Below are 13,928 nucleotides of genomic sequence, written 5' to 3'. Positions count from 1 at the left end.
TAAAATCAGCCCTAACCCTAACAGGCAGCCAGTGTAACGACGCTAGGACAGGGGTGCAAAGCAAAATAATTTCAGAGACTCAATATTGACTCAAAACTGACATTTGTGAAGTCATCCCGGGCCGTGGGAAGATCCGAGGTCAGGGCGGGGTCACCATGAAGCGTCTCGATCCGCTCTCCCTCCACCACCATGTTCTGCTCCGCGTGGCTGACCTCACGACCTTGGACAGACTCCTCCCCACACGCGGAGTCCGATGCAAACGTCAGCTGCCAGGAGGAGGACTCGTTTAAAGAAGACCAATTCAGCATTGGTCTTGTGCAATAGATTGATCTCTGACCTTTCATCAATTCAATATTATCATTAGGAAAAAGTACTACTCGATTAAACATGTGAACCACTGAAACACACATTTGCCCGCAGTTTTGAGCGTGAACATTCGCACGCGCCCACCAACCTCCTCATGACCCCCGTGGCTCCTCATGACCGTCCGTTTAACCACTCTGGAGTACCCGTCTCCCTCCTCCACCTCCTCCGGGGGGGTGTCCCCCTCGACCGTGACCTGGTCCCCCTGGACCCTCTCCGATGACATCACCTGGTGGATCACCCTACGAGTCACCTGGATGGAGAGGGCGACGGGCACAGGAGAGGTTAGTGTTTTATTAATCAAAGGTTTGATGATGAGTTGACGTGTGACCAGCTTTTAAGACTCTCTGGGTCCCCAGTTTGGGACTTGGGAAAGAATTGATGAATGAAAGAGAAAAAATATCTAGATCATTACCTTTCTGACCACCGTGTGTCCACGGTCATCTGTGTACTGCTCCGTCGTCGTAGTCTGGCGAGGGATGTCTGTCACCTCATCTGCCTGCAGAGGGAGCCAGAGACACGTGCTCAGCACTGGGAGCCTGTCATTATACTGCATCGCCACATGGGGGCACTGTTTTTCACTAGGTCCCAAATGGCATCCTGTCCCCTGCGGTGTAAACGAAGCCAGTGCAGGTACTGTATCACCCAGCCCGTGTTTTCGACTGATCACGTCCTGTGACCTGGATTTTAACTTTTATTTCAAGCCTCTTCTGTTAATGAGACCATGATGAAAAATGTAGGTGGTTGTCTGTGGCTGGTGCTGGATCAACAAACATACAGTAACAATCCCACCCGAAGTACACAAACATCAGGACTCGCAAAAACTCACACCAATCCCTACTCCCGTGTTACAACCACCTCAGCACAGCATTTCAACACTGCAAACCAGACAAAGAGATTGTTAGGAAAGATAAATGAGCACCAGGCCGTACTCTTGGAGTGCTGATTTTAGATCAGCCCCCACGATTCAATTTACAACAAAGTGAAAGGCAAAATGTATTCTAGATCAGCACTCCAAACTCTGACACACTTTACGTGCATTTGGATTCAGACCCAGAGAAAGCCAACCATCTTCTGTACCACTCATGCTTTAGAATGCCCTACGTCAGATCTTTCACAATTACCTCAAACTAGTGTTTTTGACCTGTGAAAACCACACATGACTGGCCAATCCTGATTTAAACCTTACCCCTCCCCCAGTCCCAAGCCATCAACATTTACAGATATGAAAAGTGGAGGCAATATGGTGTAAGCTTTACCAATATTTTGCTTCTAAATATCCAGACATTTCAAATAGCGGTTAAGGGAGTGGATGAGGTTAAGGGAGCGGATGAGGGATTAGGGTGATCTTTTGGACTGACAGACTCACACTACAAACCACACCTTCCGATAATAACATCCTGCACCAAGCACCCAAGCAGAACACAGGTTCCCCAGGAGGTCCGCCTCTGCGGAGATTAGACACCTGGACGACAACCCTTCCCCTGGACCACCATAGCATTCTGGAGCACCAAATCAGATGACCTCTGGAGGTCCAGTGTTCCCCAGGAGGTCCACCTCTCCACGGGGTAGGTACCTGGATGATAACCCTCCTCCGGACTATTCTAGTGGACAGAAACTCCTCCTCGTCTGAACTCATCCCACCCAGCTCCGCAGCTACTTCGAGACGGGAAGCACTGGTGCGTAGCGACACATGACGTGGCAAATGGATTGGTTTGAAATGGCACCTTATTCCCTGTGTAATGCACATATGAAAGCTGTGACAGAAGGTTGTTGGTTCAAATCCGACAAATTAAATGTAAAAGAAAATGAAACTAAATCCTGAAAAACACATGGTTACTGGCTTTAAATAAGACAGCTTAGAAATGGGTTTTGGTCAGAAGTTGTACAGTTAGAAGAAAGCACTGACAATGTTATTTTATGCCTTTGTCAGTTTTGTTATTGGAATTAAGGGCTTGAAGCAAGCTTTTATATCATATCATTCAAACCAATTTTGAGACTATGATTGGCTAGACAGCAACAGAGTACTCTATTCTTATTAATGAAGCGTGCATTCCACAATTGTTATGAAAATCATTTAAAAAAAACTAAATCAAATTAGATACAAAACAGTTTTGCAGCAGTGATAAACATAAATATGCTTAAATATGAAAAAGTATGCTTAAAATATTAATGAAATGGGTGTGTCAAAAGATGTCCCTGTAACCAAGACAGAAAAACTGTCTGGTTAGGGCAACATTGGAGGAACCAGGATTAGAGCAGAACTGGGTTGGGTTAGAACAGTGCTGGGTTAGGTTAGAACAGTGCTAGGTAGGGTTTGAACAGCGTTGGGTTAGGTTAGAACAGTGCTAGGTAGGGTTTGAACAGCGCTGGGTTAGGTTAAAACAGTGCTAGGTAGGGTTTCAACAGCAATGGGTTAGGTTAAAACAGTGCTAGGTAGGGTTTGAACAGCAATGGGTTAGGTTAGAACAGTGCTAGGTAGAGTTTGAACAGCGCTGGGTTAGGTTAGAACAGTGCTAGGTAGAGTTTGAACAGCGCTGGGTTAGGTTAGAACAGTGCTAGGTAGAGTTTGAACAGCGCTGGGTTAGGTTAGAACAGTGCTAGGTAGGGTTTGAACAGCGCTGGGTTAGGTTAGAACAGTGCTAGGTAGAGTTTGAACAGCGCTGGGTAGGGATGCCGCAATATTTTTTCTCCAAATCCGTCTTACCCGGGCCTGGGAGTCATCACATTCTGCATAAGCTCCACAGGAGGGAATCTCCCGAGAGGCAATGTGCAAAGCGGGGTCATCTCTGAGTGTCATGGGACATTGTGCCATTGCATCACCCTCTTCCTTCATGTACTCCTGAGGCAGGTGGACGTACGGAGCGTCTTCATAGTCCTCACTGCCTGAAGACAGCAGGACGTCTCGGTCCGGTCTGCGGTTTGCCAGGTAGTCCGTGAGCGCTGCCGGCTCCTGAGACGTATCTCCCGGAGTTTCAGGATGAGACACGTCTTCTCGTGCGGGGGAGACTCCGGAGCTTTCCCTCCGCTTCGGTTCATCCGGTTCTGTCTCTGAGAAGTCTGAGAAGCCCTGCTTACAGTCAAAATAAGTCTCTGAGTCAGAGTCTTCAAATAAGTGAGTGGTTCTCCCTCTTATGAATTCTACGTTTGTCAGAGGTTTGCATTTGAGGACAGAGGAGGAAACATCATCAGCAGACTCAGGAGGCAGGCTGAACTTCATGCAGAACTCTCTGTCATGGGTGGATGCTACAACCTCTGGAACTGCTGTCACCATCTCTGCCATGGGTTCTGTTGGACTGAGCTGAGCTGTCACCATCTCTGCCATGGGTTCTGTTGGACTGAGCTGAGCTGTCGCCATCTCTGCCATGGGTTCTGTTGGACTGAGCTGAGCTGTCGGCATCTCTGCCATGGGTTCTGTTGGACTGGGCTGAGCTGTCACCATCTCTGCCATGGGTTCTGTTGGACTGAGCTGAGCTGTCGCCATCTCTGCCATGAGTTGTGTTGGACTGAGCTGAGCTGTCGGCATCTCTGCCATGGGTTCTGTTGGACTAAACTGAGCTGTCACCATCTCTGCCATGGGTTCTGTTGGACTAAACTGGGCAGTAGACTTAGGAGGGATGCTGAACTCCATGCAGAACTCTTCATCATGGGTGTATGCTACAACCTCTAGACATGCTGACAACATCTCTGCCATCGATTCTGCTGGACTGGACTGAGGTGACACCATCTCTGATATGGGTTCTGTTGGACTGGACTGAGCTGACACCATCTCTGCCATCGATTCTGCTGGACTGGACTGAGCTAACACTATCTCTGCCATGGGTTCTGTTGGACTGAGCTGAGCTGTCACCATCTCTGCCATGGATTCTGTTGGACTGAGCTGAGCTGTCACCATCTCTACCATAGGTTCTGTTGGACTCAGCTGAGCTGTCACCATCTCTGCCATAGGTTCTGTTGGACTCAGCTGAGCTGTCACCATCTCTGCCATGGATTCTGTTGGACTGAGCTGAGCTGTCACCATCTCTACCATAGGTTCTGTTGGACTCAGCTGAGCTGTCACCATCTCTGCCATAGGTTCTGTTGGACTCAGCTGAGCTGTCACCATCTCTGCCATAGGTTCTTTTAGACTGGGCTGAGCTGTCACCATCTCGGATATGGGTTCTGTTGGACTGGACTGAGGTGACACCATCTCTGACATGGGTTCTGTTGGATTGGGCTGAGCTGTCACCATCTCAGTCCATGGTTCTGTGGGACTAAACTGTGCTGACACCATCTCAGACCTTGGTTCTGTTGGACTGGACTGGGCTGACCTCATCTCAGTCCTTGGTTCTGTGGGAATAAACTGTGCTGACACCATCTCAGTCCTGAGTTCTATTGGACTGGACTGGGCTGACCTCATCTCAGTCCATGGTTCTGTTGGACTAAACTGTGCTGACACCATCTCAGTCCTGAGTTCTGTTGGACTGGACTGGGCTGACCTCATCTCAGTCCATAGTTCTGTGGGAATAAACTGTGCTGACACCATCTCAGTCCTTGGTTCTATGGGACTAAACTGGGCTGACACCATCTCAGGCCTGAGTTCTGTTGGACTGGACTGGGCTGACCTCATCTCAGTCTTTGGTTCTGTGGGACTAAACTGTGCTGACTCCATCTCAGTCCTTGGTTCTGTGGGACTAAACTGTGCTGACACCATCTCAGTCTTTGGTTCTGTGGGAATAAACTGTGCTGACACCATCTCAGTCCTGAGTTCTGTTGGACTGGACTGGGCTGACCTCATCTCAGTCATTGGTTCTATGGGACTAAACTGTGCTGACACCATCTCAGTTCTGGGTTCTGTTGAACTTGGCTCTGAGACAGGGGACTCTCCTGGGCTGACTAGATTATCAGATGCTTTCTCACTAATCTGTGAAATTACCTCTTTTTTGGGGGGGGAAGTGTCCAGGTTCCCAGGACTCCGAAGTGGGATTAACTCCTCGAAGCAAAAATGTCTGGTGGCCATGACGGTTTCTGGCATCTGTTGAGTAACATCTGAAAGGGACCAGGGCAACTGTTCTTCATACACATGGGCAGTGCTTTCCCTGAATTGTGACACTAATTCTGGTGTTTTGTCCATACATGTTTTATCTAACTGGTCAGGTTTAGTGGTTGGTCCATGAGGTTCAGATTGGCTTTGCTCAATAGTTTCCTTTTCTGCTGAGATTTGACTGGTTGGTGTTTCTTTCAGGACTGCATTTTTGTCATCACATGACTCATGGCATTGACTTTTCTCAATGGTTTTCTGTGTTTCTGACACCTGTTTGAGGTATGAATGTTTGTGATCAACAGTATTTTGGTCATTCTCTGGGAGAGATCTCAATTGATGTTTTTCTATAGTTAAAGGTTCTCTAAAAACAAGTGATGATGATGTGTCATCATAATTTTCAAGTGATGGAAACTGTTGAGTTGGAACAATGCATTCTGATGACAGTTCTACCACATCTTGGCACGGTTCTGAAGATTCTGGCGTATCGACTGACACTCTGGCATCAACAATGGTTACCAAAGGTACAGAACAATTAATGTCTGATTCGTTTGCTCTGACTTTTCCTAGGCATTCAACAAAAGCGCTTTGGACAAAATTTACTGGATCAGATTCAACTTGGCTAGGTTCTGGGATGATTTTGATTAGATCAGGTGTCAGTCTAAATCCCTCAGCTTCCCCTTCATAGGATAGGGCAAGATTGCTTGGAACAGAGGCTGCTACACTTACTTCAGCCGACTCTTCTTTTATCTGATTGGAAGATGAACAATAAAGACTAGAGATTTCCTCCAGAACCTTAGTGGGATTTCTGTACAAGTCAGGCAAAAGGTCCGCAAACTGAACAAAAGGTTGAAGATCTCCGGGACTCTCTTTGATGGATTCTGAAAGCGTCGAGTCCAGTTCTTCTGCAGTTTCTGCTTGGAATTCTGGTTTTAGTTCAAATTTTGGCAGCATATCAGGCTGGCCAGGTCTGCCTGATTCCAAGGGTGCTTGAAGATCACTTGGTGAAGATCCTGGTTTATCAACTTGGATTCCTTCGGAGGTGTTGCTTAGAAGGTCTGGTATCACTGGACTGTGTTCAGAAGGAGTTGACTTCTGGATCAGGTTCAATGGTGTTTCGGTACTCTCTGGCATTTCCACTGTGGGCTTCATCATGGAGGTGGAAAATACATTGAAATCAAAGACAATTGGACTATTTCTTTCTGAAGTGACAGAGGTCTTAGGAACTAATGTTTTGGTAGAGGTATGTGATCGAGATGGGAACTTCACATCGATGGATGGTTGGTCATGCTCTGTTACATTTTTGATTTCAGGGGGTTCTGACAGACAGATGGAAACCTGGATGGGAATGTTGGAATGAAAAAAATAATACATGAGTTTTTAATAGAGGTAAATTCTGGAAACTTTCAAAGGATTTCTGAGAAACACAGGCCATTTTAGAAAGGTTACCAGAATTTTGTACCCCGGGATGAATAATTGATCTCTTTTCCTCATTGACTGATCAATGAGGAAACTTGATTACGCAAAAATAAGCAATACAATACATGCAATTAAACCTGGGTCTATACATCACGACAATGTATTTCAAATTTAGACCTTGCAAATTCCAACTATTCGAATTGAATATTAAAAGATAATCAGCAAAAACTACAGTCCTACACACATAACGGCATACACTCATTGGTTTTGAACTTCTAATGGCATGGGGAAAATTCAGTGCGTTTAGGACACAATAAGACATTCAATGAAATCCACTCAACCCAACAAAACTCAGAGGCAATCAACAATTAACCTACCAATCTCCAAGGCAAGGAGATTTACTATCCGCTCCATTAAGCTTTAGGTGAATTTCCTTTCCACTCAATTAAGCTTCGAGTCAATCACACAATAGGCTCTGTGGCAATCAACAGTCAACTCAACCAAAGCTCCAAGATAAAAAGCCATCAGCCCGATTAAACCCCAAAGCAATATCAGAGTGTGGGACTAGGATTCTCAGTACCAGTCATTCATTGTCTTTCTCATTCAATCCCTGCTTCACTGGTCCATGTGAGGGGGTTAGGAAAAATCAAAGCTGATTTTAGAAGTTAAGCTACTTGTACTCATAAAGCAAGCATCTAATATCCTAGAACATGCCTTAGCGAGTGACGCTACCGTTATGCCTCCACAACACATTAGTGAAAGCTTGGTTCCTACATGGAGCTTGCCAACTGTGAGCTACCAGCATTTTTGATTTCAAAAGCACCACTCACTGCATTCCTTGCCAATCGAGGGCTTGTCTTACCGACACCACTATCTTCTCTCCTCATGTCTTTCCATTCATTGCTTGCTTGACACTTGCTTTGTTGACCTTGAGTGGCATTTCACTTTCTTTCAATGACATTACTGTTTTGTTTTTCTTTGGACTTTCTTTGCAGAAGGGTTTTCATGGTGTGCCTCCTCCAGTCAGCAAGCAGCAACAGGAGATCCCAGATTTGTTCGTCCAATGGTTGACTGTTCTGATTCACCATCAAGTTCTCTGTTGCTATCCAAAGAGGGGGCCCTGCAAAAATATTGCTTCCACTACTTGGTGGGTTTGGTGAATGTATATGAGGGCAAATGTAAATGACCATGATGAATCAAATTTGTTCCTGCCTGATAAAATAAAAATAATAATGCTGCCTTTAAACATTCATGACCTTCAGCACTCATCACTGTGACTTTTACATTCTGATCCCTTCAACTCTCATCACTGTGACTTTTACATTCTGATCCCTTCAACTCTCATCACTGTGACTTTTACATTCTGATCCCTTCAACTCTCATCACTGTGACTTTTACATTCTGATCCCTTCAACTCTCATCACTGTGACTTTTACATTCTGATCCCTTCAACTCTCATCACTGTGACTTTTACATTCTGATCCCTTCAACTCTCATCACTGTGACTTTTACATTCTGATCCCTTCAACTCTCATCACTGTGACTTTTACATTCTGACCCCTTCAACTCTCATCACTGTGACTTTTACATTCTGATCCCTTCAACTCTCATCACTGTGACTTTTACATTCTGATCCCTTCAACTCTCATCACTGTGACTTTTACATTCTGACCCCTTCAACTCTCATCACTGTGACTTTTACATTCTAACCCCTTCAACAATCATCTCTGAAACCTTTAAACCTGTCTCTCACTTTATGCATACACATTTATAAAGTATCTGGTAACAACTTATTTCCACGTGCGTTTTCATTAAATGTCTGCACCCTAGTGGATATATAAAATTCTGGTCACTACCAAAGCCTATCCTTCCTTTGTTTGCCATTCATTTCTGTTCCCCGCTGCAAATGACTGCAACAAAAACAACACTCCATAGAGTTACATAATCAATGCACTACAACACACTCCATAGAGTCACATAATCAATGCACTACAACACACTCCATAGAGTCACATAATCAATGCACTACAACACACTCCATAGAGTCACATAATCAATGCACTACAACACACTCCATAGAGTCACATAATCAATGCACTACAACACACTCCATAGAGTTACATAATCAATGCACTACAACACACTCCATAGAGTTACATAATCAATGCACTACAACACACTCCATATAGTTACATAATCAATGCACTACAACACACTCCATAGAGTTACATAATCAATGCACTACAACACACTCCATAGAGTTACATAATCAATGCACTACAACACACTCCATAGAGTTACATAATCAATGCACTACAACACACTCCATAGAGTTACATAATCAATACACTACAACACACTCCATAGAGTTACATAATCAATGCACTACAACACACTCCATAGAGTTACATAATCAATGCACTACAACACACTCCATAGAGTTACATAATCACTGCACCTGCTTTTTCTGACAAACCTATGTGTATATTTGTCTCAATATTAACTTCATCCCAAAAATCTTTCTGATCTAGTCAATCGCTGCAACTTAAAGACACACGGGTGACAGGACAAGGTCCACGGTGTTAAGACTAAAAGCTCATCACTATCGTTTTCCATTGCCATCCTGCTTTGCTGATGCAAACGAGATGTGGTTGGGAAAGATCAAATTCCATCTAAGACATTAAACTTCCCACCGTGCACTCACAAGGCAAGCACCTAAATACTATCAAGTGCCTAATCAGGAGAGTCAAGCTTCATCTGTTAAGAGTCAAAATTAAATCAGAGAAAACTTGTGACTAAGGGCCCTACTGGCATTTAGTTTTTTATTGTTGGTTCATTCAGACAGCACGTGACCCGCCCGAGAAGAGGTCTGGTGTGGTCTGTATGACTGTTGTGAATCGTCTCTGAGTTCTCTGCTGATATCCAAAGAGGGGGCCAGGAAAAGAAATGCTTCCACCGCCCGGTGGGTTTGGGGAACCACCGGGAAAGCTGATCTGAAACAGGACCACGACGAATCAGGGGGCTGTTGTGAGAGGGCCTCATCAACTTTAATCTGGGGTTCAGATTCCGTGGAGTCAGGAGGACAAAGCCTGGTCTCACAGGACAGGTCCTTCAGATTCAGCTCCTCCCAGGCTGACGTCACAGAATCAGGTGTCAAACACCTTTCTGAGGCAGACTTGAAAACATCAGCCATAACTGGTCCACATTCAGGGACAGGTGGGTTAGAAGAGAGGTCCCTATACGTACATAGTGACGCAAATTCACCTTTTGATATGAATGATTTGGGTGAATCTGCTCTTTCCACAGCAAACAGTTCCTCAAGGTCTACACCAGAGTACTCAATGTCAGATTTTACTGACTGAGGTGTTGCAGATCTATCACCAGGAATAGCCAAATAATAATCACAACATTGATGTAGGATGTGGGGAATTGGAGAGCCGGAACATAGAGGCCTACACTCAAATGAGGCAAAACATTCAGGTGATGTTGGTCTAGACTCTGCAGAGAAAAGCTCAAGGAAGCTATAGTGATCTTCTGAAATAATTGACTCTGGTGATGTGGGTCTAAGTTTTATTAAAGGCTTTTCAACTGACTCACTGAATTCACTGTTTGCTAAAAAGGAATCTGGTGAATCTGGTCTTTCCTCAGGAATTAACTCATCTACATACAAACAAGAGTTCTTAATGTCTGAAGTTCCTGACTGAAGTGAAGATCTTGCATCAGGAAGTTCTAAACTTTCATCAAAACAGGGGTTAATGGGAGAGTCAGGGAAGATGTTGAACTTAGAGGAAACTGCTTCATAAACCAATCTGTAGTCTTGAGTTGTTGCGTTTCTTTCAGAGAACTCATACATGGGCTGATATTCCAAATCATCCCTTCCAGCAGATGAGCAAGTTCTCAGAGCAACTAATTCATTTACTGACGTCACAGGTTCTGCAGAAGATGACTGAAAATGTGTTAGCCAGTGCTGAATGAAAGAACGAGTGTACTCATCTTCAGATGTTGAAGAGTCAGTTGGTATAGGACTGTGTTTGGATAGTGTCTTATCCGTGAGTTCGGATTCACAGTCTGAAATACACGATTCAGGTGAATCTACTCTTTCCTCAACAAACAATTCCTGAAGACATAACTTAGATGATTGAATGTCTGAGGCGATTGATTCTGGAGAAGACCTAATCACAGCAGTAATGGTATTATCTGGTATTTTAGATACAAACTGAGGAATTATAGAGAGAGAAGAGAGACATTTTCGGTCATTCACAGATGTGACAGATTCTGGAGACAACGGCCTAATATCAGTAAATGAGTGTATTACATCACTGTGTGAACTGGATGACTCAGGAGAAAGTGGTCTATCTGCAGAAAGGGCTGAAAACTGGGTGAACTCCCAGGCAGCTAAAAAGAAGGGAGTTTTTCTTATGTTTCTATCTAATTGCTGTGATATTGGTATAACTGGTTCATTGAATGTCTCTCTGTCTGTCTGGTCAATGACTTTAGAGTGGTTAGGAGAGGAATCATCTTGTGTTGTAGCCTCAACTTCTGTTTTTGATACACTAGGCAAGCCACGGCTGTATATACTGAAATTAGATGGCCTGAAAAGTTCCCTCTGATGGTCCTGACGAGCTTGCTGTCTTTTTCCAGAATGTTGAAAAACACTAGTCTTACTTAAATAGGTATCGCCTTTGTATCCTCTATCATACACTTGGGACATATGTTTGATGGAGACTGCTTTGAAAACTAATCTATATTCTGGGGACACAGACCTCTTTCCAGAGAGTTTGTATTCAGCATTGGAGGAATATTTGTCCTTGTCAGATGATAATCCTGTTTGTACAGCTTTAGACAACATGAACTGAGGAATAATAGCCCGGTGTTCAGTTTGGATCTTTTCTTGAGATCCTACACTATCATCATCCTGGGAATGTTGAGGGAAACGTCCATGATTATCCGTTTCATCCCCACACTCTGAACACATGGAAGAAGACAAATCGGCTTTGTCCTCAGAAAATACTTCCTTGTGGAAATATTCAGAATAATTACGATCTGAAATTGGTGAGTCTGTCAAAGAACATCTACTTTCTGTGCTAGACACATAGTAATTGCAACAATGTGTTCTAAAGTCAGGAATAGGACACTCTGGAGAGAGAGCCTTGAACTCAGCAAATGCTGCTCCAGAGTCTGGAGAGGATGGTTGAGACTCTACAAATAGCAGCTCGGGGAAGGTAGAATCATCTTCAGAAATCATTGATTCTGGTGAAAGGAGTCTGTATTTGATTAGGCCTACTGACTCAGTTTTTTCACTATTTGACAGACAATTTGGAGAATCTGGTCTTACCTCTTTAAAACATTCCTCAAGATAGACACCAGACTCTTCAATATCTGAACTAGGTGAAATAGATGAAGATGATTTGCTAATTAATGAAACAGAGGACTTAATTATTGTGGTTCTAAATTGTGCAATGGGGGAGTCAGGAGATAAAGCATGACATTCATCCACTGAGGCAATAGATTCAGGAGAATGTGATCGTAATTCCAAGAGACAGTTCTCAAGGGAAGTGAGTATGTATTCGTTCTCTGATGACAGGGAATCAGGAGAAAGATGTCTAGGTTCAGTTCCGGCCTCAAAAGTGGGGTCATCTTTACATTTTGATATAACTGATTCAGGAGAATCTGCTCGGTCCTCAGCAGAAAATTCCAGAAGACAGAACTCTGAATAAACCGATTCCGGTGACGAAGACCTACTTCCAGTGAAATGATAACGACCACACCCAGGTCTGAAATCAGGAACAGGCGAGTCTGGGGAAAGAGGTGTAGTTTCATCTAATGATACCACAGATTCAGGAGAAGACGGCCTAGATTGTGAAAACAAGAAGTCAAGGAAGGAATCATCATCCTCCAAGGTAACTGATTGTGGTGAGAGTGGTTTATACTTAGATAGGTCACTTTCAACTGTCCATATTAAATCATTTTCCGAATGGGAATCCGGCCTGTTCACACTACAATATTCAAAGCCTGAAGTTACAGAACCATGTGATAGCGAGCTACTTCTCTTGTATGATAAATAATCATTGAAATATCCCTGTCTTAATTGTGAAACACTGTCTGACAAAACTGACTGAGGAGACAAAGCGTGGACTTCAGACGTAGATCCATCTGGCTCCTGCTCCACTGGCACCTTTACAGAGATTGGTAAGAAAGACCAACATGCATCATTCAAGTCAAGCTGTATAAACGCAGTTTTAGTTGCAACTGGCAATGTTGTTTTAGCATCAACAAAGTCTTCATTTACCATTGGTGTGGGACACACTAATGGGTCTAGTTTGGTTGCTCTGTGCTCATATATTGTCTCAGGGGAATCTGCTGTGTCCTCAGCAAACAATTCCTCATGACAAAGACCTGAGCTTTCAATTCCTGAAACGATTGATTCAGTCGATGAAGATCTGCTTCCTGTAAAAGCCAAATAATAATCCAAACAATGTGTTCTGAAGTCAGGAACAGGAGAGTCACAAGACTGGGACGTGCATTCATCAAACGAAACAAACGATTCTGGTGAAGATGGTCTACACTCAGCCAACCGACACTCAAGGAAAGACAAATCACCCTTTGAACTTGCTGACTGGGGCATATATTTCACTTCACCCATTTTTCCTGTGGCTGTAGCAGAAGGAAAGGATGACAACTGGATCAACTTCCATTCCATTTCTGTTTCACTATCTGGTCTTTCATTTCGACTCTGTTTTTCTAAGCCTCCTTCATGAACTACAGTGTTGCTACATTCCTCTTCTAAAAATATTGAAGCTGATGAATCTAGGCCCCCCCTGAAAAACATGTCCTCAAGACAGGAATCACAATACTCTATGTCTGAGGTAAAAGACCCAAATGAAAAGGTTCCATCTGCAGAATGTGACGTGGAGGACCCAAGCACAGAGGGGGTATACTGAAGGACTAACGAATCAGAAGAAAGATGCCTATTTGCATCCTCTGAAGTCCCAGACTCAAGCAAGGATGCTCTACTGTCATTGAACAACTGCTCTTCTAGCCAGAACTTGACATAGTTGATCTCTGATGTCACAGGAGACCAGGCCATGTGGCCTCCTGGGATGAAGTCACTCTCCGTCCCTGGTAA

General features: G+C 44.0%; 1 protein-coding gene across 1 annotated transcript in view; it reads right to left on the bottom strand.

Moving 5' to 3' along the window:
* LOC105005841 (ankyrin-2) overlaps positions 1–13,928 on the bottom strand; it is a 69,861-nt gene that overhangs the window by 4,625 nt on the left and 51,308 nt on the right. Inside the window, exons 48-52 of the mRNA XM_034291176.1 lie at positions 3,071–6,529; positions 1,940–2,098; positions 779–862; positions 455–616; positions 102–266 (exon numbers count right to left, since the gene is read on the bottom strand). Coding sequence (XP_034147067.1) covers positions 102–266; positions 455–616; positions 779–862; positions 1,940–2,098; positions 3,071–6,529 — 4,029 coding nt within the window. The remainder of the gene's footprint in view (positions 1–101; positions 267–454; positions 617–778; positions 863–1,939; positions 2,099–3,070; positions 6,530–13,928) is intronic.

This window comes from Esox lucius, chromosome 25, assembly GCF_011004845.1.
Source record: "Esox lucius isolate fEsoLuc1 chromosome 25, fEsoLuc1.pri, whole genome shotgun sequence".
Classification (NCBI taxonomy): domain Eukaryota; kingdom Metazoa; phylum Chordata; class Actinopteri; order Esociformes; family Esocidae; genus Esox; species Esox lucius.
Note: the sequence above shows the minus strand (reverse complement) of the source record. Positions and strands in the feature narration are given on the sequence as shown.